This window comes from Schistocerca gregaria, chromosome 5 (assembly GCF_023897955.1).
Source record: "Schistocerca gregaria isolate iqSchGreg1 chromosome 5, iqSchGreg1.2, whole genome shotgun sequence".
Taxonomy (NCBI): domain Eukaryota; kingdom Metazoa; phylum Arthropoda; class Insecta; order Orthoptera; family Acrididae; genus Schistocerca; species Schistocerca gregaria.
Window position 1 is genome coordinate 183,103,620 of NC_064924.1, and position 23,942 is coordinate 183,127,561.

Consider the following 23,942-nt stretch of genomic DNA (forward strand, 5'->3'; position numbering starts at 1 on the left):
AGAGAACCTCCCCATTTCACCTCCTCAGATTTAGTTATAAGTTGGCACAGTGGATAAGCCTTGAAAAACTGAACACAGATCAATCGAGAAAACAGGAAGAAGTTGTGCGGAACTACGAAAAAAATAAGCAAAATGTACCGACTGAGTAGTCCATGTACAACATAGGCAACATCAAGGACATAGTAAGCTCAGGAACACCGTGGTCTAGCCGGCACGGTAGCTCAGCGTGTTCGGTCAGAGGGTTAGCTGCCCTCTGTAATACAAAACCTGAGTTAATAGATCAACAACGAACTTAAACGGGTATCTTAGGATGTCCGCCCCGAGCAGATGCAACGAACGAAAGCGAACAGAATGAAATTTTAAAAAAAAATGGTCCCGTGGTTAATGTGAGCAGCTGCGCAACGAGAGGTCCTTGGTTCAAGTCTTCCCTCGAGTGAAAAGTTTACTTTTTTTTATTTTCGCAAAGTTATGATCTGTCTGTTCGTTCATTGACGTCTCTGTTCACTGTAATAAGTTTAGTGTCTGCGTTTTGCGACCGCACCGCAAAACCGTGCGATTCGTAGACGAAAGGACGTGCCTCTCCAATGGGAACCGAAAACATTTGACCGCAAGGTCATAGGTCAACCGATTCCTCCACAGGAAAACACGTCTGATAAATTCTATACGACAATGGTGACGGCAAGTGCGTCACATGACAGGAATATGTTGTCGACCCACCTAATATGTACACTTGGCGAATGGACAAAAAGATTCTTCTACCTTGCCCGATTTAGGTTTTCTTGTGGATATGATAATCACTCGAAAAAATGTGATGAAAACATAAGAGTTTGTCACATAAACTGCAACAAATGAATGCAACGTTTTCACAGTTTTCCCTCTGCTCTGTCAAAACATATGTTTTTAACGTTTTCAAATGTTTACGTTTAGGTGTATCGTCCCCATACGACGGCGCAGTTACCTCGCATCGGACAGATAATAATTATCTGAAAATAAAAAATGAAACTTTCCACCTGAGGGAAGACTTGAGCCAAGGACTTCTCGTTCCGCAGCTGCTCACGCTAACCACGGGACTGCGGCGCTCCTGATCTCGGACTAACCTTGATGTTGCATATGTTGCGCATGGGCTACTCAGTTTGTATATTTTGCTTATTTTTTTCATAGTTCCACACAATTTCTTCCTGTTTTCTCGATCTGTGTTCTGTTTTTCAAGGCCTATCCACTGTACCAACTTATAACTAAATCTGAGGTGTGGGGGGGGGGGGGGGGGGGTTGCGATTGGGAGGTTCCCTTGTGAGTGCTCAGGAATGAAAGCTTTTTACTGTAGTTAAATTTGTTCGTTACTGAGTGTAAAATCTCGAGTGAATGTTCAGCAGCTTTTGAGTGAACGAACCCCGTTTCCTATCCAGCCTGCCCAATAGGTGTAAAATCTTAACGGAGAGCAGTTTCAAGGGCGAGAGCTTACCTGCAGCCGCAGAGTTGGCAGCGGCCGACGCGCAGGTGTCCGCGGCGGCAGCGGCCGAGCGCGTCAGGGGGCGGCAGCGCGAACAGCCGCAGGCGCAGCCGGAGGCGGCAGACGGCGCGGGAGCTGCGGCGCACCCAGTAGGAGCAGAGACGCCGCCCTGCCGCCGTGTGCGGCAGCCCCGGACTGCTCAACAGGGGGACCGGCCGCGTCGCGTTGGCGGCGCAGCACGCCGGCAGCCGGTGCGGCGCTCGCGCCGGATGGCTCCAGGACCACGAGGACGACGACGACGACGAAGTGGAGGACGACGACGAGGAGGAGTAGCCGCGCCACCCTGCGCCACCTGTAACTGGCGGAGGCGCCGCGCCGACATCTCAGCCGCGATGTAAAGGGTGGGCACGAGGGAGAAAGACGAGTGTGTGGCTACTCGCACGTGATAAACGACGCTACCCATAAGCGGTGCATTAGGACTGACGAGGAGACGTCCCGTGTGGTGGGATCCACTTTTCGAAGCAATCTGTACAGCGATGTAGATTAACGTCCAAGGCATCGTACCCTACAGGTATTCACCCTGGTGGCCTCGTTGCGAGTAATTGACAAAAAAAAAAAAAAAAAGGAAATTTCTCGTATTGCTGTATAGATTTAAAATTGGCAGCACTGTATAAGCTGGTTGCATAGCGTAATGATAAAGGTACTCACCTTACATGCAGAAGGTTGTCACCTTAAATCTCATCAAGTACATTTAGACATTCTTATTTTTAAATATTTATCGAAATGATTTCGATCACTTTTTTCAAATAATTGGTTGATATGCAATTTTTGTCTATTCATTTGTTACATCACAATGAAAGGAGTATACTGGGTCACATTTATATGTGGCACCCGAACATGATTTTATAAACATTGTATGCCTCTGATAGACTTTATGTGACTGTGTAAGACCGCAGATCCAGAGATACTGCTAGTGTTGGAGTAATAGAGCGCTTGGCGCACAGTTGTAGGTAGCCGTCTGTGAGGGAAAGATGATGGAGGAGGCAGTTTTTGTGGTGTGCTGTGTGAAGCCACCAAGGTTTAAATTAATTCACGTATGTCAATATTGTTGAATTTGGAATCTAAAATCTTTATGCAAGCAAGGTAAAGATGTTGTATAATTATGTTTTTCCCAGCGCGTTACTATAGATGAGTTGGCTAGTAATTTGTAATTGTTGAATAAACCCACAATATACGTTTATTTATTCAATCGTATGGATAGGGCCCCCCGTCGGGCAGGCCATTCGCCGGTCTTTCTATTTGACGCCACTTCGAAGATTGCAGTCGACGAGGATGATAGGATGATGATGACAGCACAACACCCAGTCCCTGGGCGAAGAAAATTCCCCGACCTCGCCAAACTTGGGCCTAGGGGTTGACAATCCGTCACGCTGACCATTCAGCTACCGAGGGCGGACATTATATACATAAACTGATTTGATAAAAAGGCCAGTGAGATATTTCACTTTTGTAATGTTGCTAAGATTAAGACACGTGGGAGAAAGACGCGTGTGTGGCTACTCGCACGTGATAAATGACTCTAGCCATAAGCGGTGCATTAGCACTGACGAGAAGACGTCCTGAGTGGTGGGAACCACTTTTCGAAACGATCTATACGGCGATGTAGATTACCGTCCAAGGGATCGTACCCTACAGGCATTCACCCTGGTGTGCCCTCGAGTGCGAGTAATTGACAAAAAAAAAAAGGAAATTTCACGTATTGTCGTATAGATTTAAAATTTGCGCTACTGTATTAGGCTGGTTGCATAGCGTAATGGTAAAGGTACTGACGTTACGTGTAGTTCAAATCTCGTCAAGTACATTTAAATATTTTTATTTTCAAATCTTGATCGAAATGACTTTGATCATTTTTCTCAAATAATTGGTTGAAATGTGATTTTTTCTATTCATTTGTTATATCATATTGGAAGGAGTATACTGGGTCACATTTATATGTGGCAACCGAATATGATTTTATAAAATGTTCAAATGTGTGTGAAGTCCTATGGGATCAAACTGCTTAGGTCATCGGTCCCTAGTCTTACACACTACTTAAACGAACTTATACTAAGAACAACACATACACCCATGCTCGAAGGAGCACTCGAACCTCCGGCGGGAGGAGCCGTGAAGTCCGTGACATGGCGTCTCAAACAGCTAGGCCACTCCGTGCGACTATAATTTTATAAACATTGTATGCTTTTGATAGACTTTATATCGCTGAGTGTGTAAGACCGCAGATCCAGAGATACTCCTAGTGTTGGAGTAAGAGAGCGCTTGGCGCACAGGTTGTAGGTGGCTGTCTGTGAGGGAAAGACGATGGAGTAGGCAGTTTTTGTGGTGTTCAAAAATGGCTCTTAGCACTATGCTACTTAACTTCTGAGGTCATCAGTCGTCTAGAACTTAGAACTAATTAAACCTAACTAATCTAAGGACATCACACACATTCATGCCCGACGCAGGATTCGAACCAGCGACCGTAGCCGTTGAGCGGTTCCACTCCGGCCGGCGTTTTTGTGGTGTGCTGTGTGAAGCCACCAAGGGTTACATTATTTTACGTATGTTAATATTGTTGAATTTGGAAGCAGAAGTCTTTATGCAAGCAAGGTAAAGATGTTAAATAATTGCCGGCCGGTGTGGCTGTGCGGTTCTAGGCGCTTCAGTCTGGAACCGCGTGACCGCTATGGTCGCAGGTTCGAATCCTGCCTCGGGCATGGACGTGTGTGATGTCCTTAGGTTAGTTAGGTTTAAGTAGTTCTACGTTCTAGGGGACTGATGACCTCAGAAGTTAAGTCCCATAGTTCTCAGAGCCATTTGAACCATTTTTTGTTAAATAATTATGTTTTCCCGAGTGCGTTAGTATAGACGATTTGGCTGATAATTGGTATTTGTTGAATAACCCCACAATATACGTTTATTTATTTAATTGTGTGGCTAGGGCACCCCGACGGGCAGACCGTTCGCCGGGTGCCATTCTCTCAATTTGACCCCACTTCGGCGATCTACAGTCGCTGAGGATGATAGGATGGTGTTGACAGCACGACACCCAGTCCCTGGGCGGAGAAAATTCCCCGACCCAGCCGGAAATCGAACTCAGGCCCAGAGGATTGACAATCAGTCGCCGGCCGAAGTGGCCGAGCGGTTCTAGGCGCTACAACCTGGAACCGCGCGACCGCTGTTGCAGGTTCGAATCCTGCCCCGGGCATGGATGTGGGTGATGTCCTTAGGTTAGTTAGGTTTAAGTAATTCTAAGTTCTAGGGGACTAATGGCCTCAGAAGGTAAGTCCCATAGTGCTCAGAGCCATTTGAACCATTTTGACAAGCCGTCACGCTGACCATTCAGCTACCGGGGGAACACAATATACTTAAACTGATTTGATATAAAGGCCAGTCAGATATTTCACTTTTGTAATGTTGCTAAGATCTATTAAAGGGCCCGGCCGTGGTGGTCTCGCGGTTCTAGGCGCGCAGTCCGGAACCGTGCGACTGCTACGGTCGCAGGTTCGAATCCTGCCTCGGGCATGGATGTGTGTGACGTCCTTAGGTTAGTTAGGTTTAAATAGTTCTAAGTTCTAGGGGACTAATGACCACAGCAGTTGAGTCCCATAGTGCTCAGAGCCATATGAACAATTTTTCTATTAAAGGGGCTACACAGCTCGGTTCCGGGACGTCCGGAACCTGTATAGAAAATTCGAATAGAGATCAACATAAACATCATTTCCGCCCTTCTTATTGCTCATGAGAACCACACTTTGCATGTTGTACCAACATACAGCGAGACCTTCAGAGATGGTAGTCCAGACTTCTGAACACATAAGCACCTCTAACACCCAATAGCACGTTCTCTTGCATTGATGCAGGCCTGTATTCGTCGTGGCATACTATCCACAAGTTCATCTTGGCACTATTGGTCGACATTTTCCTACTATTCAACGGTGATTTGGCGTAGGTCCCTTAGAGTGGTTGGTGAGTCACGTCATCCATAAACAACGCTTTCCAGTGTATCCCAGGCATGTTCGATAGGGTTCATGTCTGTAGGACATCCTGGTCTCTCTAGACAAGCGATATCGTTATCCTGAAGGAAGTCATTCACAAGATGTACACGATGGGAGCGCCAATTGCCATCCATGAAGACGAATGCCTCGCCAATATGCTGCCGATATGGTTCCACTATCGGTGGGAGGATGGCAGTCACCTATCGTACAACCGTTACGGCGCCTTCCATGACCATCAGCGGCGTACGTCGGCCCCACATAATACCACCCCAAAACAGCAGGGAACCTCCACCTGGCTGCACTCGCTGGACAGTGAAGGCGTTTAGCCCAACCAGGTTGCCTCCAAACGCGTTTCCGACAATTGTCTGGTCAAAGACCTATGCGACACTCCTCGGTGAAGAGAGAGTGATGCCAATCCTGAGCGGTCCATTCGGCATGTTGCTGGACCCATCTGTACCCCGCTGCATGGTGTCGTGGTTGCAAAGATGGACCTCGCCATGGACGTCGGGAGTGAAGTTGCGATCATGCAGCGTTTAGTTCACAGTTTGATCGTAACACGACGTCCTGTGGCTGCACGATAAGCATTATTCAACATGGTGACGTTGCTGTCAGGGTTCCTTCGAGCCATAATCCGTAGGTGGCAGTCATCCACTGCAGTAGTAGCCTTTGGGCAGTCTGAGCAAAGTATGTCATCGACAGTTACTGCCTCTCTGTATCTCCTCCATGTCCGAACAACACCACTTTGGCTCACTCCGAGACGCCTCGACACTCCCCTTATTGAGAGCCCTTTCTGGCACAAAGTAACAATTCGGACCTGATCGAACCACGGTATTGACCGTCTAGGCATGGTTGAAGTACAGACAACACCAGCCGTGTACCTCCTTCCGCGTGGCATGACTGGAACTAATCGGCTGTCAGACCTCTTCCGTCTAATAGGCGGTGCTCATGTATGGTTGTTTACATCTTTTGGCGGGTTCAGTGATATCTCTGAACAATCAAAGTGACTGTGTCCGTGATACAATATCCACAGCCAACGTCTATCTTCAGGAGTTCTGGGAACCGGAGTGAGGCAAAACGTTTTTTTATGTCTGAATATGTAACTTGATGATTTGTATTTGTACCCTTTTAGTGAGGCTAGATAATAGTTGCTATTTAAATTTCATTGTTTGTGAAACAATACTGAGTAATGTAACTTCAATTGTCTGATGTTTTTCAAAAGCCAAACTTATCATGCAATATAATTTTTACTAAAAGCTCAGTGTTAGTAATTCACCACAATCAGTACCGCCTCCCTGTTTGGGTCATATATTTGACAAAGAAATTGGTTTTTTAAATGCTCTTGGTTATCAGCCAAATGAGTTTCAGGTTCATTTCAGAGTACTACAGCCGGTAGCTGGCATATTTATATTTTATGTGAGAGACCAAAATATGTCGCGTTCGACTGTTGCTGCCCTAGAGGTAAGACAATTTATTTGTTATCCGCACAGGGACCAATGTTATTAGTTTTGAACAGGGCCAGATGATTCAGTGCCTAAGGAACTGAAGTATGTTGCAGTGACTGTATTTCTTCATTGGTATTGTGAGTTGCATTGCCCAATCAAATCGTGTAAAGCTTTACTAACAATACACATAAGCACACCACATGCACTTAAAACTCGCAACACAATTCGAGTTCAGTACTGATTCCACAGATCAGACTTCATTTAACGTAATCGTAAAGTTTTCTCCTTATTTTTTTATTAAGAACGTTACAATATTAGTCATCATATAAATACATATTTTGCTATAATACTTCTTCCTATCAGCCTTTCTGCACTTGGAATTCTTGTTCATGTGATTCTGATTATTCTTATGTACTAACTTCGATGTAAGTGCTTCCATTTTGTCGTCTGGTACTTTCGTCTTTGTTATTACATTCATTATTTCTATTTCTCATTTTGCTTGAATATCGTTTTTCTTATAATCCCTGCTTCTCTTTAATTCATCATCGATGTTATTTTGTCCAGACTGCAATAAAAATTTATATTTCAAATGGTTGTATGGCGACTGGACTGTCATCCAGAAGGATGTACATCTTGTAACGAATATGCATTCTTGATAGCATTGCACAGTCATATAAATACATAATTCCATCTTTTGCTTTTTTAACCAAAAGATCGGCATTTTGAAGTGTTTAAATATCGTAATATGTACATAAAATTAACAATATTCACAAGCACAAAGATTCCAAGTGGAAAAAGAACGATAGAAAGTAATAAGTGCAACTGTAGAAATTAAAACATTGATTTAAATGATGTGACAAACGAATACAATTAAATTTAAATCAATTAACTGAATTAAAATAATGATCAATCATTTCAACAAAGGTTTAAAAATTAAAAAATTAATGTACCTGAAAAGGTTCAAACCGACAGCCTTCTGCATGTGAGGTCGGTACTTCGCCATTACTCTGTTAATTTTAACCACTTTTACAACTATACAGACAGCATCACGCGAAAACCCGAAACTTTTTCCGTCGATTACTCGCAAACGAGGGTGACTGGTTGCAGGGTGTGCTTCATTGCACCTTAACCTACATCAGCGTATATACTGTTTCAAAAAGTCGATTCCACCATTTAGGACCTCTCTTTGCGAGTCTGGATTCACAAGCGTGGAGTACACCCAAAAGACACAGTTTCTGCTCATTCTCGCACAGTTGTAGGTTATGCTTAGATACTCAAGTACGACGCGTTTCTCAAGCGTTTTCGGGAGACTGATGTTCTAAGCCGTACTAGTCTGTATAATACGACGCGACTGTCTCCGTACATCCATCATCCGGTAGATGATATGAAGACTATTGTTACTTTATTTGTGTAGAAGATAGGAAGAGGCGATAAGTGGGAGAATTATCGCACAATAGCTTAACAGCTCTTGCATCCAAGTTGCTGACAAGAATAATATACAGAATGATGGGAAAGAAAACTTTGGCTTTAGGAAAGGTAGTGGCACAGGAAATCCACTTCTGACGTTGCGCTGGATAACGGAAGAAAGACAAGAAAAATAAGAGATACACTCATGGGATTTGTCGACTAGAAAAAGCGTAAGACAATGTAAAAGCGTGTAAGTAGTTAGAAACTCTGAGAAAAGTAGCTATAGGGAAAGTCGACTAATATTCAATATACACGAAGAGGGAACAATAAGACTGGAAGTGTGCGGATTAAAAAGCGTGTAAGTCAAAAATATAGTCTTTCCCCGCTATTGTTCAATCTATACATCGAAGAAGCAATGAGGGAAATAAAAGAAAGGTTCAGGAGTGGGATTAAAATTCAGGGTGAAAAGGCATCAATGATAGATTCGCTGATGAAATTGCTATCCTCAGTGGGTAGTGATGAAGAGTTGGAGGATGTGTAGAATGCAATTAACAGTCTAATCGGTACATAATACGAATTGAGAATACATCGAAGAAATGAGAATTAATGAGAAGTAAAAGAAATGAGAAAGAAGAGGAACTTAGGATCAGAATTGGGTATAACGAAACTAAAGACAGGCGGAGCAAGCGGGACTTCAAAAGCTGGCTATCACTGGCAAGAAGAGCATTTCTGACCGAGAGATGTCTACTTCTCTCAAATATAAGTCTTAATTTGAGAAAGAAATTTTTGAGAATGTACATTTGGAGCACAGCATTGTATGGTAGCGAGACATGGACTTTGGTAAAACCGGAACAGAAGACAGTAGAAACATTTGAGCTGCGGTACTACAGAAGAATGTAGAAAATAAGGTGGACTGATAACGTAAGGAAGCTGGAGGTTCTTCGCAGAATAGGTGAGGAAGGAAAAGTATGAAGAAGACTGACCAGAAGAGGCGACAGGATGCTAGGACGTCTGTTAAGAAGTCAGAAAATAACTTCCATAGTACTAGAGGATAAAAACAATAGAGAAAGACAGAGATTGGAGTACATCCAGCAAATAATTGAGGACATAGGTCGTAAAATCCTGGCACAGGCGAGGAATTCATGGTAGACCACATCAAACAAGTCTGAACACTGACGACTCAAAAAACAAGGGTTGATACCATGAGCTGTATTTACAGGTCTTATTTTATTTGCAATATTACGCCATTTTCAGGCTCCTGAGTTAATGTCCTGCCACAGTCCTCATCATATGAAGAGAAGAAGGTTCAGTAAAATGGACATCAATTTTTTTGTACCGTCAGTTGTATAATGATGATTATAAGATGATCAGCTAGTATTACACAGGGTCCTAAAGGTGGTGTAATGTAACAGTGAAACCGATTGCAAATAAACTAAATCCTATAAATAGAGCTGAAAGTATCGCCCCTACTACATGAAGTCCATACGGATGCGTGAGCCACCCAGCAGCAGCATTAGTGCAACCGAGTTGGGCGGCATACTAGACATCTTCCAGCCCGTAGAGTCTCACTTATTTTTTCCGATCATCCACGCAACACTTGTATAGCCTTAAAGAAAGGCGCCTTTCATCGAGGAGATGTTACAAACGTCATGAGTTATAACCGAGGAATATAATAAATCGTATAGGAAGTTTTCAGACAGGTCAGAAACAGTCTGACAAGTTTGTAAGTGTGTCACAGGGTAGGTCGTACTAAGAAATAATGTGGCAAAAAACAGTCAATACCGTCACTGCGCGATAGCGATGTAAATGTTACCGATGATTGTGCCACCGAAGCGGAGTTACTAAATACAGCTTTCCGTAATTCCTTCACGAAAGAAGACGAAGTAAATATTCCAGAATTCGAAACCAGAACAGCTGTTAGCATGAGTGACTTAAAAGTAGATATTTTAGGTGTTGCGAAACAACTCAAACCACTTAGGCAAATCTTCCGGTCCAGATGGTATACCTATCAGGTTCCTTTCAGAGTATGCCTTTCTTAGCAATCATACACAACCGCTCACTTGCCGAAAGGTCTGTTCCTAAACACTGGGAAGTAGTACAGGTCACACCAATATTCAAGAAAGGAAATAACCGGCTGCAGTGGCCGAACGGTTCTAGGCCTTACAGTCTGGCACTGCACGATCGCTACGGTCGCAGGTTCGAATCCTGCCTAGGGCATGCATGTGTTGATGTCCTTAGGTTAGTTAGGTTTACGTAGTTCTAAGTTCTAGGGAACTGATGACCTCAGAAGTGCTCAGAGCCATTTGAACCAAGAAAGGAAATAGGAGTAACCCACTGAATTACAGACCCATATCACTGACCTCAATTTGCAGTGGGATTTTGGAGCATATACTGTACCCGAACATTATGAATCACCTTGAAGAAAATGACTTACTGATACATGAACAACACGGATTCAGAAAATATCGTTCTTGTGCAACACAGCTAGGTCTTTATTCCCATAAACTAATGAGTGCTGTTGACAAGGGATCTGAGATCGATTCCATATTTATAGATTTCCAGAAGGCTTTTGATACCGTTCATCACAAGCAACTATTAATGAAATTACATGCATATGTAGTATCGTCTAAGTTGTGTGACTGGACTCGTGATTTACTCTCAGAGAGGTCACAGTTCGTAGTGATAGACAGTAAATCATCGAGTAGAACAGAAATGATATCTGGCGTTCCGCAAGGTAGTGTCATAGGCCCTCTGCTGTTCCTTATTTATATAAATGATCTAGGTGATAAACGGAGCAGTCCCTTTACATTGTTTGCAGATGACGCTGTAATTTACCGTCTAGTAAAATCATCAGACGATCAGTTCCAGTTATAAAATGACCTAGAGAGAATGGTGTAAAAAGTGGCAATTACCATTAAACAAAGAAAAGTGCCAGCTGATGCACATGGGTACTAAAAGAAATCCGATAAATTTCGGGTCTAAGATAAATCGCACATATCTAAGGGCTGTCAATTCGACTAAATACCTAGGAATTACAATAATGAGCAACTTAAATTGGAAAGACCACACAGATAATACTGTGGGGAAGGCGAAACAAAGACTGCGCTTTGTTGACAGAACACTTAGAAGTTGCGACAAACCCACTAAAGAGACAGCCTACATTATACTTGTCCGTCCTCTGCTGGAATATTTCTGCGCGGTATGGGATCCTTATCTGGTAGTATTGTCGGAGGACATCGAAAAAGTGCACAGAAGGGCAGCTAGTATCGTGCTATCGCGCAATAGGGGTGAGAGTGTCACTGAGCTGATATGCGAATTGGGGTAACAGTCACTGAAACAAAGACGGTTTTCTTCGCGGCCAGATCTATTTACGAAATTTCAATCACCAACTTTCTCTTCCGAATGCGTAATTATTTTGTTGACACCCGCCTACGAAGGGAGAAATGATCATCATAATAAAATAAGAGAAATCCGAGCTCAAACGGAAAGATTTAAGTGTTCCTTTTTCCCACGCGCCATTCGAGAGTGGAATGGTAGAGAAGTAGTATGAAAATGGTTCGATGAACCATGCCAAGCACTGAAGTGCGAATTGAAGAGTAACCATGTAGATGGAGACGTAGATGAAGCAAGAAAAAAATTCTATACGTTGCACCATTTCCGATTTAATTAGCGTTGAAGTTAGCCAATCAGGCCGTTGTGCATACACATCAAGCAGCTCACCAGGTACAATTAATGTCACTGGTTCTCATATCATAGATGATAGCGCACGAGAATGCTCATCCTTTGGCTCAGGTTCGATCCTTAGTATTGTCCCATCTTCTAGTTTCGTATCACTTTCTTGTTAGGTTTTAGGAAACCAAACGAAGAACATGTTTGGCGACACCATCTCTGGAGGACAGCTGGTATTTACCCACGTGGCTACCTGTTTCGCTGATGCCTTGGTAACAAACTTTTCTGTCAATTACTGCTCAGTACAACCTACCCTGCAAAACCCTTACAAGCTTTCCAGACTGTATCTGACCATTCTGTGTATTTATCTATCAATACTGTTTACTGCTGCTCCAAATACACTCCTGGAAATTGAAATAAGAACACCGTGAATTCATTGTCCCAGGAAGGGGAAACTTTATTGACACATTCCTGGGGTCAGATACATCACATGATCACACTGACAGAACCACAGGCACATAGACACAGGCAACAGAGCATGCACAATGTCGGCACTAGAACACTGTATATTCACCTTCCGCAGCAATGCAGGCTGCTATTCTCCCATGGAGACGATCGTAGAGATGCTGGATGTAGTCCTGTGGAACGGCTTGCCATGCCATTTCCACCTGGCGCCTCAGTTGGACCAGCGTTCGTGCTGGACGTGCAGACCGCGTGAGACGACACTTCATCCAGTCCCAAACATGCTCAATGGGGGACAGATACGGAGATCTTGCTGGCCAGGGTAGTTGACTTACACCTTCTAGAGCACGTTGGGTGGCACGGGATACATGCGGACGTGCATTGTCCTGTTGGAACAGCAAGTTCCCTTGCCGGTCTAGGAATGGTAGAACGATGGGTTCGATGACGGTTTGGATGTACCGTGCACTATTCAGTGTCCCCTCGACGATCACCAGAGGTGTACGGCTAGTGTAGGAGATCGCTCCCCACACCATGATGCCGGGTGTTGGCCCTGTGTGCCTCGGTCGTATGCAGTCCTGATTGTGGCGCTCACCTGCACGGCGCCAAACACGCATACGACCATCATTGGCACCAAGGCAGAAGCGACTCTCATCGCTGAAGACGACACGTCTGCATTCGTCCCTCCATTCACGCCTGTCGCGACACCACTGGAGGTGGGCTGCACGATGTTGGGGCGTGAGCGGAAGACGGCCTAACGGTGTGCGGGACCGTAGCCCAGCTTCATGAAGACGGTTGCGAATGGTCCTCGCCAATACCCCAGGAGCAACAGTGTCCCTAATTTGCTGGGAAGTGGCGGTGCGGTCCCCTACGTCACTGCGTAGGATCCTACGGTCTTGGCGTGTATCCGTGCGTCGCTGCGGTCCGGTCCCAGGTCGACGGGCACGTGCACCTTCCGCCGACCACTGGCGACAACATCGATGTACTGTGGAGACCTCACGCCCCACGTGTTGAGCAATTCGGCGGTACGTCCACCCGGCCTCCCGCATGCCCACTATACGCCCTCGCTCAAAGTCCATCAACTGCACATACGGTTCACGTCCACGCTGTCGCGGCATGCTACCAGTGTTAAAGACTGCGATGGAGCTCAGTATGCCACGGCAAACTGGCTGACACTGACGGCGGCAGTGCACAAATGCTGCGCATCTAGCGCCATTCGACGGCCAACACCGCGGTTCCTGGTGTGTCCGGTGTGCCGTGCGTGTGATCATTGCTTGTACAGCCCTCTCGCAGTGTCCGGAGCAAGTATGGTGGGTCTGACACACCGGTGTCAATGTGTTCTTTTTTCCATTTCCAGGAGTGTAATCACTGAGTAATAAATTTTCACTGAAATTCTTTAAATTACTTTTATTTGGGTTTTCTACATTTATTGTGACATATATAACGAAAAATGAGCACTAAAGGAAATACTTAACTCCACCTTTAGACGTACGTGTCTTGCTTAGACCACCAAGACACATATTTACTCAAATAGCAATATACCCTAGAAATGTTTAGCTTAGGAAATTTCTTAATAATTGCTATTCCTTGAGGGGAAGAACAACTCGAATAACATGAAACACTTACGAGAACAAACACTGTCCGAACAGACCGTGAAGGCCCAACAGCACCGACTGGCTGCCATGCCATCTTCAGATGTTACGCGACACCAGATGCGGATATACCGTAGACGGGCGTGTGCTCAGCACAACGCTCTCCCGGCCACTGTCAGTTTGGTAGATCGGTGCCGCAACTTCTCAATCAAGTAACTCCTCAGTTGGCCTTACAAGCGATGAGTGCAGCCTGCTTGACAACAGCACACGGTAGCCCATCAAAGTGCTAGCCAAGTCCGACACCGCTCTACTTCGGTGATCTGACTGAAACCAGAGTTACGAGTGCGACGAGGTTGTTGGCAATATGAAACGTTTGCACTGACACAATTCAATATACACTAACCCGGAAAACCGCTAAATTAAAGTAATGAAAACTGAAGGATTTTCCGTGTTTTTAAAGTCTCTTGTGGAACTTATCAAACATATCAAACAGTTCATTAGTTTATATCTATATCTTAGAAAAAATATGTATGTATGTGTGTTCAACATGTCCTATTAAACTACTAGATCGATTTCAATCAAACTTGGTGCAGATACCACTTTCTATCTGGAAAGAAGCTCTGTGGGGCAACGAGAACCTGCCTCTGAAAAGAGTGGATGAGCGGGTGCGAAAGAAGCGTAACGCACCGAGCACAAATTCCCAGATCATATTCTTCCAGGATTTCCGCATGATAGCAATTAGCGTATTGCAGCAAACTTTTAACATAATTTCGAACTCTTACGAAACTTTTTCTGGCTGACACCTACAGCAAAACCACGAAAGGAAAAAAAAGTTTATCGATTACTACATTTTCGCTGTTCATGCAGTAACACTGCCGCATTCGGTATGGCGTTTTAATTTATTACGTCTTTACTACTAACTCTGTTCGCAACATACAATATTCACATAGACCACTGAATGTTTCTGCAAAATTATACCATTTTACGACACATCATTCAAGAGATATGACGTCATAAACAATGAGATACGCTAAAAACCAGGTTTTCGTAAAATGGAGAGCAAATTATCCTGACTATACTCATCCAGTGTTTCATAATGAGAGCACTTAGCGAGTTTCAACAAAGTTTAATCAAAATTGCAAACCTTTTCTGAACTTTTTGGCTTACATGCGTAACATTAAATATTTCATGCCTTAATTCATCTGGAAAGTAATCATAGGTTTGAAGCTGTTTTATTCATGGGAGTTCGGTTCTTTAAAGAATCGGATTTTACTGGTTACGTACTATCCGAAAAGAAGAAACTCTTACATCTCTTGGGGGAGGGAATGGAAAAGTGAGTGGTGTCATTGAAGTACATCACAGGAACCACTGGAGAAATGTCAAACAAATTTATTACGTACATGACTATTTTTTGTATGTCACTGTGTGTGTAAAGATTTCCCACTACCACTATGAGTGAGGCTGCGGATGAGAAGGAGTGACGTAAAAATGTGTGAAAACGACCTTTTGGTATTTATTTCCTGTATTCAGTTGTCTTGGAATACTCTTAAAAGCATGAGCTGCAATTTGTCTCCTGTTTGCGATGTTCATTGTGTCAACCAGGTCGTGTCAATGAGCACTGCAGCGAACCAATAATTTTGTCAACGTGACTCACGATCTAAGATGAAGCCACTCGGCTGATTGCCACAGATAATTGTGCGAGCAATGGTCTACAGCTCCTAGGCCTCTGGATCGGTTTCAACCAAACTTGGTACACATATTATTTACCACGTGAAAAGAAATATTGTGGGTGTGAAGAAATAAAACAACTACTTCCCATTGGGGTGGGGGTAGTGGTGGAAAAGGGCTGTTATGCAGAGGATGGATTAGAAGATGGACAGATGGAGGAAGAAGGAGACGTACAGAGACAGGGTGGAGGGATAGAGAGAGGTGGAGGACAGAGTCGGGCTAGGAAGACGTGGCGAGAGAGAGGGAGGGGAGAAGAAGCTGGACAGGGATAGGTGGATGGATAGAGAGAGGTGGAGAAATAGGTGTGCTAACTGGAGATTAAATAAATAAATACCATGGAAATGCTCAGCTAGTTATCAACAAAGAACATAACGGTCCTTATGTATTGAGTATCAATGTTCAATACTATAAATACTTTTAGAATCATCAGTGTTGTGCCTAATATATTCAAGATTTTTTTAAATCTATAAATAACCTTGCATTTTACTTGGGTTATCGCTGAAAATTAGCTCTGGAGCATATCTGTCAACTGTCGAGCAGTGGCCTGTCAAAATAACAGGAAGCCACTTCCCCTCATCTTTTCTTCGTGATGGTAGTGTCCTGATGAAATCGCTTGCCATGTTCATCAGAAACGTCTCCGCAATTTTCAGGGAAGAAGTCGAGATTGGAATAAAACTTTCTCATACAGCTTTCGCATTATCATTTAATTCATCAAATTTCTTGTCTCTGAAAGTTTGAACAGATGCCCTCTTTGACTTTTGATAGGTTAAATCGTGGGAATTTTTACCTCAAATGTTCACAGGCCTCACCTTCGTGATTCATCCACTATTCAAAATTCTTAATAAGTGTAACGATCACCTGGGAACAAAAAAAGGGCAGATTACAATCAGTACCACCGACAATAATGACTGGAGTAAGCCGGACGTGTGCATTGAAAAATATTCATATTATTTTGTTTCATTCTCGTTAATGTAACAATTATACATACTTTAGCAATAATTTTCTGTTATTTTCCGGTAATAATGAATACCGTTCTAAAAGAAAAACCCGACCGAAGTTTCAATTTTCTGTTTTTCTGTTCGTTATTACCATAATGGAATTCAGAAGAACTAGCCACTTTGAGGTAGTTTACATTGTCACTGTTGTACTCTGTAGTGCCTTGTGTCCCATACTCGCGTAATTTACAGGTATTGTTTACTTTCCTACCCACTGTGTTGCAGATCGCTTCATTTCGAAATTAGAAGTGATAGAGTTGTTAGTCAACAGTTCATAACACCTCAAAGTGTTCGTTCGTTACTGAAACTGCAAACTTTAGCTTGTTTTTGAGGCGTTACCGAGACCTTCAACGGCGGTTGAAGGAAAATGATACGAGTGGCTGGTCGATGATTACAAAAAATATAGACACGAACACAGTATGAGCAGTTTTTTAGTCTGACGTCTTCCAACAACTGCGACGGTTGCGCTATTGCTCGAAGTTGAGTGCTCTCATGTAGCATTCAAAGGACTTCGAACGTCGACTTCTCGAAAACGCTTGAGAAGCACATCGTTCTCGGACAGAACGTCTTACGTGTAAGTACGCTTTACAAATGTGCGGAAGATGAGCGAAATCGGTAAACTGTTAGGCATATGCTTCCTTTGTGATTCCGTTTAGCGTCTGCCATCATCAAAAGGACACTCATGAACAACCTGCACCGAACCACGCCGCACAGGTCTGCGACCTTAAAGTGTCAACTGTTGTCAGTTAAAGATTGAGGGTAGGAGCGAGGAGGGTTTCGTTATTTTATCTGCCACTGACGTTTGTATTTGTACAGACAAAAGAAAACAGAAAGGAAGGATGACTTTCAGCTAGAAAGCAACCGAGTCATTTTAAGTTGATCAAATATCTCTCGCTCGAAACAGATTGTTGCGAAACTATGAGACAAAGGACATCAACTGCTTCAGATGGCTACCCGAATAATCAAGATAAAGAATATAAACGTGAGGCAAGCCATCACCCTACACGAGATATTGACTGCTATAATTCGATACATGGAAAGTGCGTGTACTTATGAAGAACTGGTTTCCCTGCAGCTATTTCATTTACGGATTTGGAGAAGATAAAACTTGACACCTGCAAGCGATCTGCATTGTCTATAACAGTACTCGAACATATGAGTAGATGAAAATATGTTTTTAGTAACATATGCTCAACAGTTTAATGAAAGAATTATAGAAATAATACAACTCACAAGTATGACCTGAGTTTCTGCCTACTTTTAAAACGTTCAAATAACGTAAATATTCAAACAACTTATATATTCCAATCCCTGTCATCTGCCAGAGTTTCTACGTACTATATCCCCCAACTACCAAGGAAGTTATTCTTTGATGCCTTAACACAAGACTTATCATCAGCGTTCTGTGTGCGTTGTGTGTTATAATTTGCCAAAATCTCGTTTCGATACCTCGAATGGTTTACGAGATATGAAAGATGCTATGAATATTTCATTCATATGTGTGTGCCACAGGAAGTGAATGTGCTAAGTAAAATGCGTTTTCTTGAGAGTGGAGGCGGAACTTGAACCCCTCCCATGTTTAAACGTTAGCTACATTTCATACACAGTGACATATGGTCTAATATGCGCCGAACGCAAATTCATACCAACACTTGTTTTTCGAATTGATTACTTATGTGTGAAATATCACCAGACACTATGACCATTAACGAAATGACGTGCATTTCACGATTAATATGACATGTAAAGCTACAAGTGACGTGGAAATCATTTTTTAACGAATATATACTGCAGAATCTATTGAGAAACATGGTAGTGTGTGCCCCTCCATTCTGTCAATACAGTGCAAGTCTGGCAAGTCTGGGGGCCTCTGCGTAACATCACAACGAGCTCGCAGGGGCCTTCACTTTACGTCGTGGTCAAAGAGGAGGGATGTCTAATATCGAATCACTCCATCCACGTAGGGACCGATGGCGGCGATTGCACATCTGTAGTGGACAGTTCAGCGTGGAGTGGTCACGATTTCATGGTTTTCGAAGGGTGCATTGCATGAGTATAGCCTTTGTTCAGGCATAGAAGGAAGGTGACCGGCCAAAGGCGTTTCGTACCATTTTGTTGAGCCCTTTCAGCGCCGATCCTCGAATTAAACAGCTTTCCGTGCTAGCTGGACCAGCAGTTTGGATTTTGGAACTCTATGTGTGCTGTTGTTTACGACGATTATTTGCGCATCGGTCTTGAGCTCACGTTTCTTCTAATCGAAACGTTCACTCTCTATGTGTTTTCGATCATCAGCTTAGTATCGCTCTTGGTGGCTCTGAGCACTATGGGACTTAACATCTATGGTCATCAGTCCCCTAGAATTTAGAAATACTTAAACCTAACTAACCTAAGGACATCACACAACACCCAGCCATCACGAGGCAGAGAAAATCCCTGACCCCGCCGGGAATCGAACCCGGGAACCCGGGCGTGGGAAGCGAGAACGCTACCGCACGACCACGAGATGCGGGCTCTCTCTTGGTATCAACACGCTATCCGGTTCATGGCTGTCACCTATTACAAGGCGCTCAATGGCTGGACGTCCACGAATATTCACAGAACATGGGGTTCGGAGGCTTGTCTGCTCTGTAAAGGAAGACAGATGGTAATCAGTGGCATATCTCCCGCAAGTGCACAATGCTGGTGCACGCACAAGTGTTTCGGAGCATATCGTTCATCGTACGTAGTTGAACAAGGACACCGGGCGAGGTAGCGTAGTGGTTAGCACACTGGACTCGCATTCGGGAGAACGCCAGTTCAAGCCCCTGTTCGACCATACTGAGTTGCTCTCAAGTTCTATCTTATTTTATTATACTCAAAAATAAAAGGTTCACAAGGAAATTTGTACTTAATGCAATTTAGAAACAAACACGGAATTTGTCTGTGGAATTCAGTCTAGAAATATAAGAAGAATTGAATGGTCATGGACCGTGCGGCTGGTCCCGGCGGAGGTTCGAGTCCTCCCTAGGGCATGGGTGTGTGTTAGTCCCTAGATTAATTTTGGTTAAGTAGTATGTAAGCTTAGGGACTGATGACCTTAGAAGTTAAGTCCCATAAGACTTCACACACATTTCAACATTCTTTTGAATGGTCATGGGTGAGTATAATTTACGAAGAAGAGGTACTACATTAAATTCTTAGGAAGATACGAAACATCCGAATTCAGAGAGTCAGCATTTGATTTAGACGAGAACAGGAATTCATATATCACACCTTGATGTAACACCATCAGAGTTGCAGTGAGCGATAGAGGTGATGAGAAATAGCAAGTCACTTAGTATTCGCAGTAATCGTAATAATCTGTTATCTCCATTAGACAGCCATTTCAATAACTGCCAATATTTCGCGCCGTTTGCTTACGTCGCACTATCTAATCATGGCTATGTGAGCATACTGACCATACGGTGCTTCAGACTTCTATGAAAATAACCGGTTAAGCCGGCAGAAATACAAATACTGGATTTCAGTATCGCTGCATTCGCGGAGATAACTTTTCATGAGGTGGAGTGTTGTACGTACGGCTAATGGTTCATTCGGATGTGAATGAATTCACCTGTAGCAATACAGAGAAGAAACAGTCAATCCGTTAACAGCTAATTGCAGCTCTACAGACGTAACCGATATTTCAACCTTTGAAATTTCTTGCTTCGCTTCGCCAAGCGTCTCATGCTTGCATCAGTAAAGTGAGTGACGACATCACAGTCGTAAATGAATTCGCATAATGTTACTTGTGCGGAACACGTGAAGTTTACTTATAACTGCTGCATGTTTGCTATTTCCTTTTTTCTTAAATGCTGCAGATTCACAATTTCTTTTCTACTAACAATTTACTCGTTATTTTGTGTTACAGTACGTATTTCAATACGGGGGATAAATACAACTGTCGTGAAATTCGCGAGGCTCCCGCTGTCACGCCAGAGGACTGTATCTGATGTGCTGCATGGTGCATACATAATGTAATCTATGGAGGGAGCTACCTCCGTACGCGCCATGATGTCATCTTGGTGCAGTCGAGCCAATGATGACATTTAATTAAACAGTGACACATTTTCCGCCTACTTTCATAATCTCCTGTTGCCGTTCTGAAAATTTCAGTTTAGGCTCCTATGTAAACCTGTGAAACGTCGATATTCTCTGAAAGGCGATTAATTAAATAGTACTGGGAAGCCAGTCAGCTAATCGTAACCTACTGTTGAACAACTAAGCCTGCGATTAACGAAAAAGGACATAGAAATTATACTGAAAATCTGAACTTTTACAGATATCACCCAATGAGATAGTAACTATAGAAAACAAGCCAATGCTAAAGACATCCTGCCTCCTAAAGCAAGAGGTTGGTCGATTTGTTTTCTCGTCCTTCTCCGGTAGAGTTAAAAGGGTTCAAATGGCTCTGAGCACTATGGTACTTAACTTCTGAGGTCATCAGTCCCCTAAAACTTAGAACTACTTAAACCTAACTAACCTAAGGACAGCACACACATCCATGCCAAAGGCAGGATTCGAACCTGCGACCGTAGCGGTCGCGCAGTTCCAGACTGTAGCGCCTAGAACCGCTCGGCCACCCCGGTCGGCTTCCCGTAGAATGTTAGTTTCCTTTGAACTGGTTGTTAGTGCATCCGCACCATTCATCATTTTATTATACAACGGCGTATTGTACTCGATATGCATCCAACGTCAATCGGTGAAAATTCGTTAGTAAGAATTAAAGTATAATTGAGACAATTTCAGTAGCTGCGGCGCTGTCTTTTACGACATTTCAACCACACTGCGAAACGGAAGTAAGGACAAAAATCTTCACCCTGTTGTCCCGTCCAATAAAACAAATACTGTAGAAACTTGTTCTCCATCTGCTACATTTGCTGCGCACATACATTGTGTTCATTGATCTAGCTGTCGACAAGATGTTAAATACGAAATTTGCGCTCTCCAAAAACGGGTTTAAGGTTAAGTTTTTTGTGTTTAGCTCAGTCCATGCTCCGGTATGAACATTAGTTCACAACAATGCAGTATACAGTTTCTTAACCACGATGGACCTGATAGATTCCCGATTTCCGTTAGTGCAGCTAGTAAGAAGGAGGAAAGTTTAAAAGCCTAAGTCAAGGCGTATTCCTATACTGCAGATCAGTAAACAATGATATTCGTTAATTTCTTACATTATTAAATCTGGATGTTGAAACTGACTTTTGTTCGCCCTAAGATGATGCTGCATATTTTCAGGCAAGTTATTTCATGGAATAGTTAGTTATTTACGCCATGAGCATTGATATGAATTATTTGCGAACATAAATTTAATATTTAACAAAGTAAGGATATTTAAATTAATCTGAAACGGAACACGATAGAACGTGATGAAATGTCCAATTCTGTCATTATATGTCATTGAGTGTAAAAGGATGAATTTTGGGGATACACAAAAGTTCTGAAAAAAATAGCGACGATGAAGGCAATTATGACCCCTTAATTCTTTCGAGTATGGTTCAAAATACAGGATCATATGACAAAAATCATTTGAGACATGGCTTGCAAAAGAAAATGATGAAAGGACAGAACCGATCTTAATGCACTCCCTGCAATGAAAACAGCTGCTTGTAGATATATAGTTTGATATACTAGTTATTTACCCTCTTCTGTAGCCGAAGCCGCTAACACGCGCTTGGGTGGTGACACTCGGCTCGCAGGTGCGCCGGTCCCAAACCTGGTAATGGAAAATTTTCACTGCCAGTATTTGGCCGGCAAGGAGGGGAGAGATATTGGCGTAAGGTTCATGATCACTAGCCTTTATGTCAGTGTCAAGAATTAAATTCCAAACACCTGCTCAATGTCTCATGAAGTGAGGGCATGTTACACTGTTGACGGTCACCTCTCCGTCGGCTGCGGACGTTGACCTCGGCGGCCGAGTTGGTTGTTGGTTCTATTCGAGAGGAGTAGGCTATCTCTTCATCCAACTACACAAATCAAACACTACACTGTACAAGAGCTCAACACAGTCAGCCACTCGACACAATTTGCACATCACAACAAGTAGGACCAACCACATGGAAGTCGTAGGGCGACGTGTCCGAGTTGTAGGGCGGATGGTAAGGCGGATGCTGAAGCCCTCTCGAACTTGGCCATTACACTTTGTGTGACCTTGAAGATGTGTTGACGCCCGTTATCTGTGGCAGAAACACTCCCTCCATAAGTGCCATAAGTGACCCAGGCCGTTTGCTCATGATGGATTCATGGTCTCGAGGAATTCGATGAGTAACGGACCTCGGACAGTGAGCGTCATATTGTTTCCTGAAGTCAACGTTTTGAGCTTTTTATGTTAATCTCCCTGTATACCACACTACGTTATCCAAAGAGGCATATGAAAATTTCAACCGGTCTGCTTCTTCATTTGAGAACTTATTATACGGTGGCGGAAAAAAATAGCAACACCACGATGGCGTTGTGCGACAGTAAAGTAATGAGACTGATTTGAAAAAAAAAAATGTTGCTTACCGTTTTAGTCAAGTTTTGTGTTGTGTCCTTCATAGTAGTTCCCTTCTGATTGCACACACTTCGTCCATCGCTTCTGATATTGATGGTAACTCTTCTGGAACTCATATTCTGTAATATCCTCCACGACCCTCTTCACAGCTTTTTGGACATATTGTGTTGTTTGAAAATGGTGTCCTTTGACCGCCGTTTTGACTCTTGGTAATAGAAAAAAGTCGCACGGAGCGATATCTGGTGAATAAGGTGGCTGTGGTAGTACTGAAATTTGTTTTGAGGTTAAAAATTGCTGTGCTGACAGAGCAGTATGGGATGGCGCATTGTCGTGATGCAGAATCCAATTATCAGCAATGTTGAAAAGGACACGAACAACTCTTTTACGAAGTCTTTCTAAAATTTCTTTGTAATAATACTGGTTAACTGTTTGTCCAGGAGGCACCCACTCTCAATGAACAATTCCCTTGGAATCAAAGAAGCACACAAGCATGCATTTCACTTTTGACTTTAACATGCGAGCATTTTTTGGTCTGGGTGATACCTTTGAGCACCATTGCGAACTTCGGCGTTTTGTCTCTGGATCGTACTGAAAAAAACAACTTTCATCACCAGTGATAACACGGCTCAACAATTCTGGATTGATTTTCTTTTTC

General features: G+C 43.3%; 1 protein-coding gene across 1 annotated transcript in view; it reads right to left on the minus strand.

Moving 5' to 3' along the window:
* LOC126272510 (uncharacterized) overlaps window positions 1-23,942 on the minus strand; it is a 196,317-nt gene that overhangs the window by 150,145 nt on the left and 22,230 nt on the right. Inside the window, exon 2 of the mRNA XM_049975408.1 lies at window positions 1,463-1,808. Coding sequence (XP_049831365.1) covers window positions 1,463-1,808 — 346 coding nt within the window. The remainder of the gene's footprint in view (window positions 1-1,462; window positions 1,809-23,942) is intronic.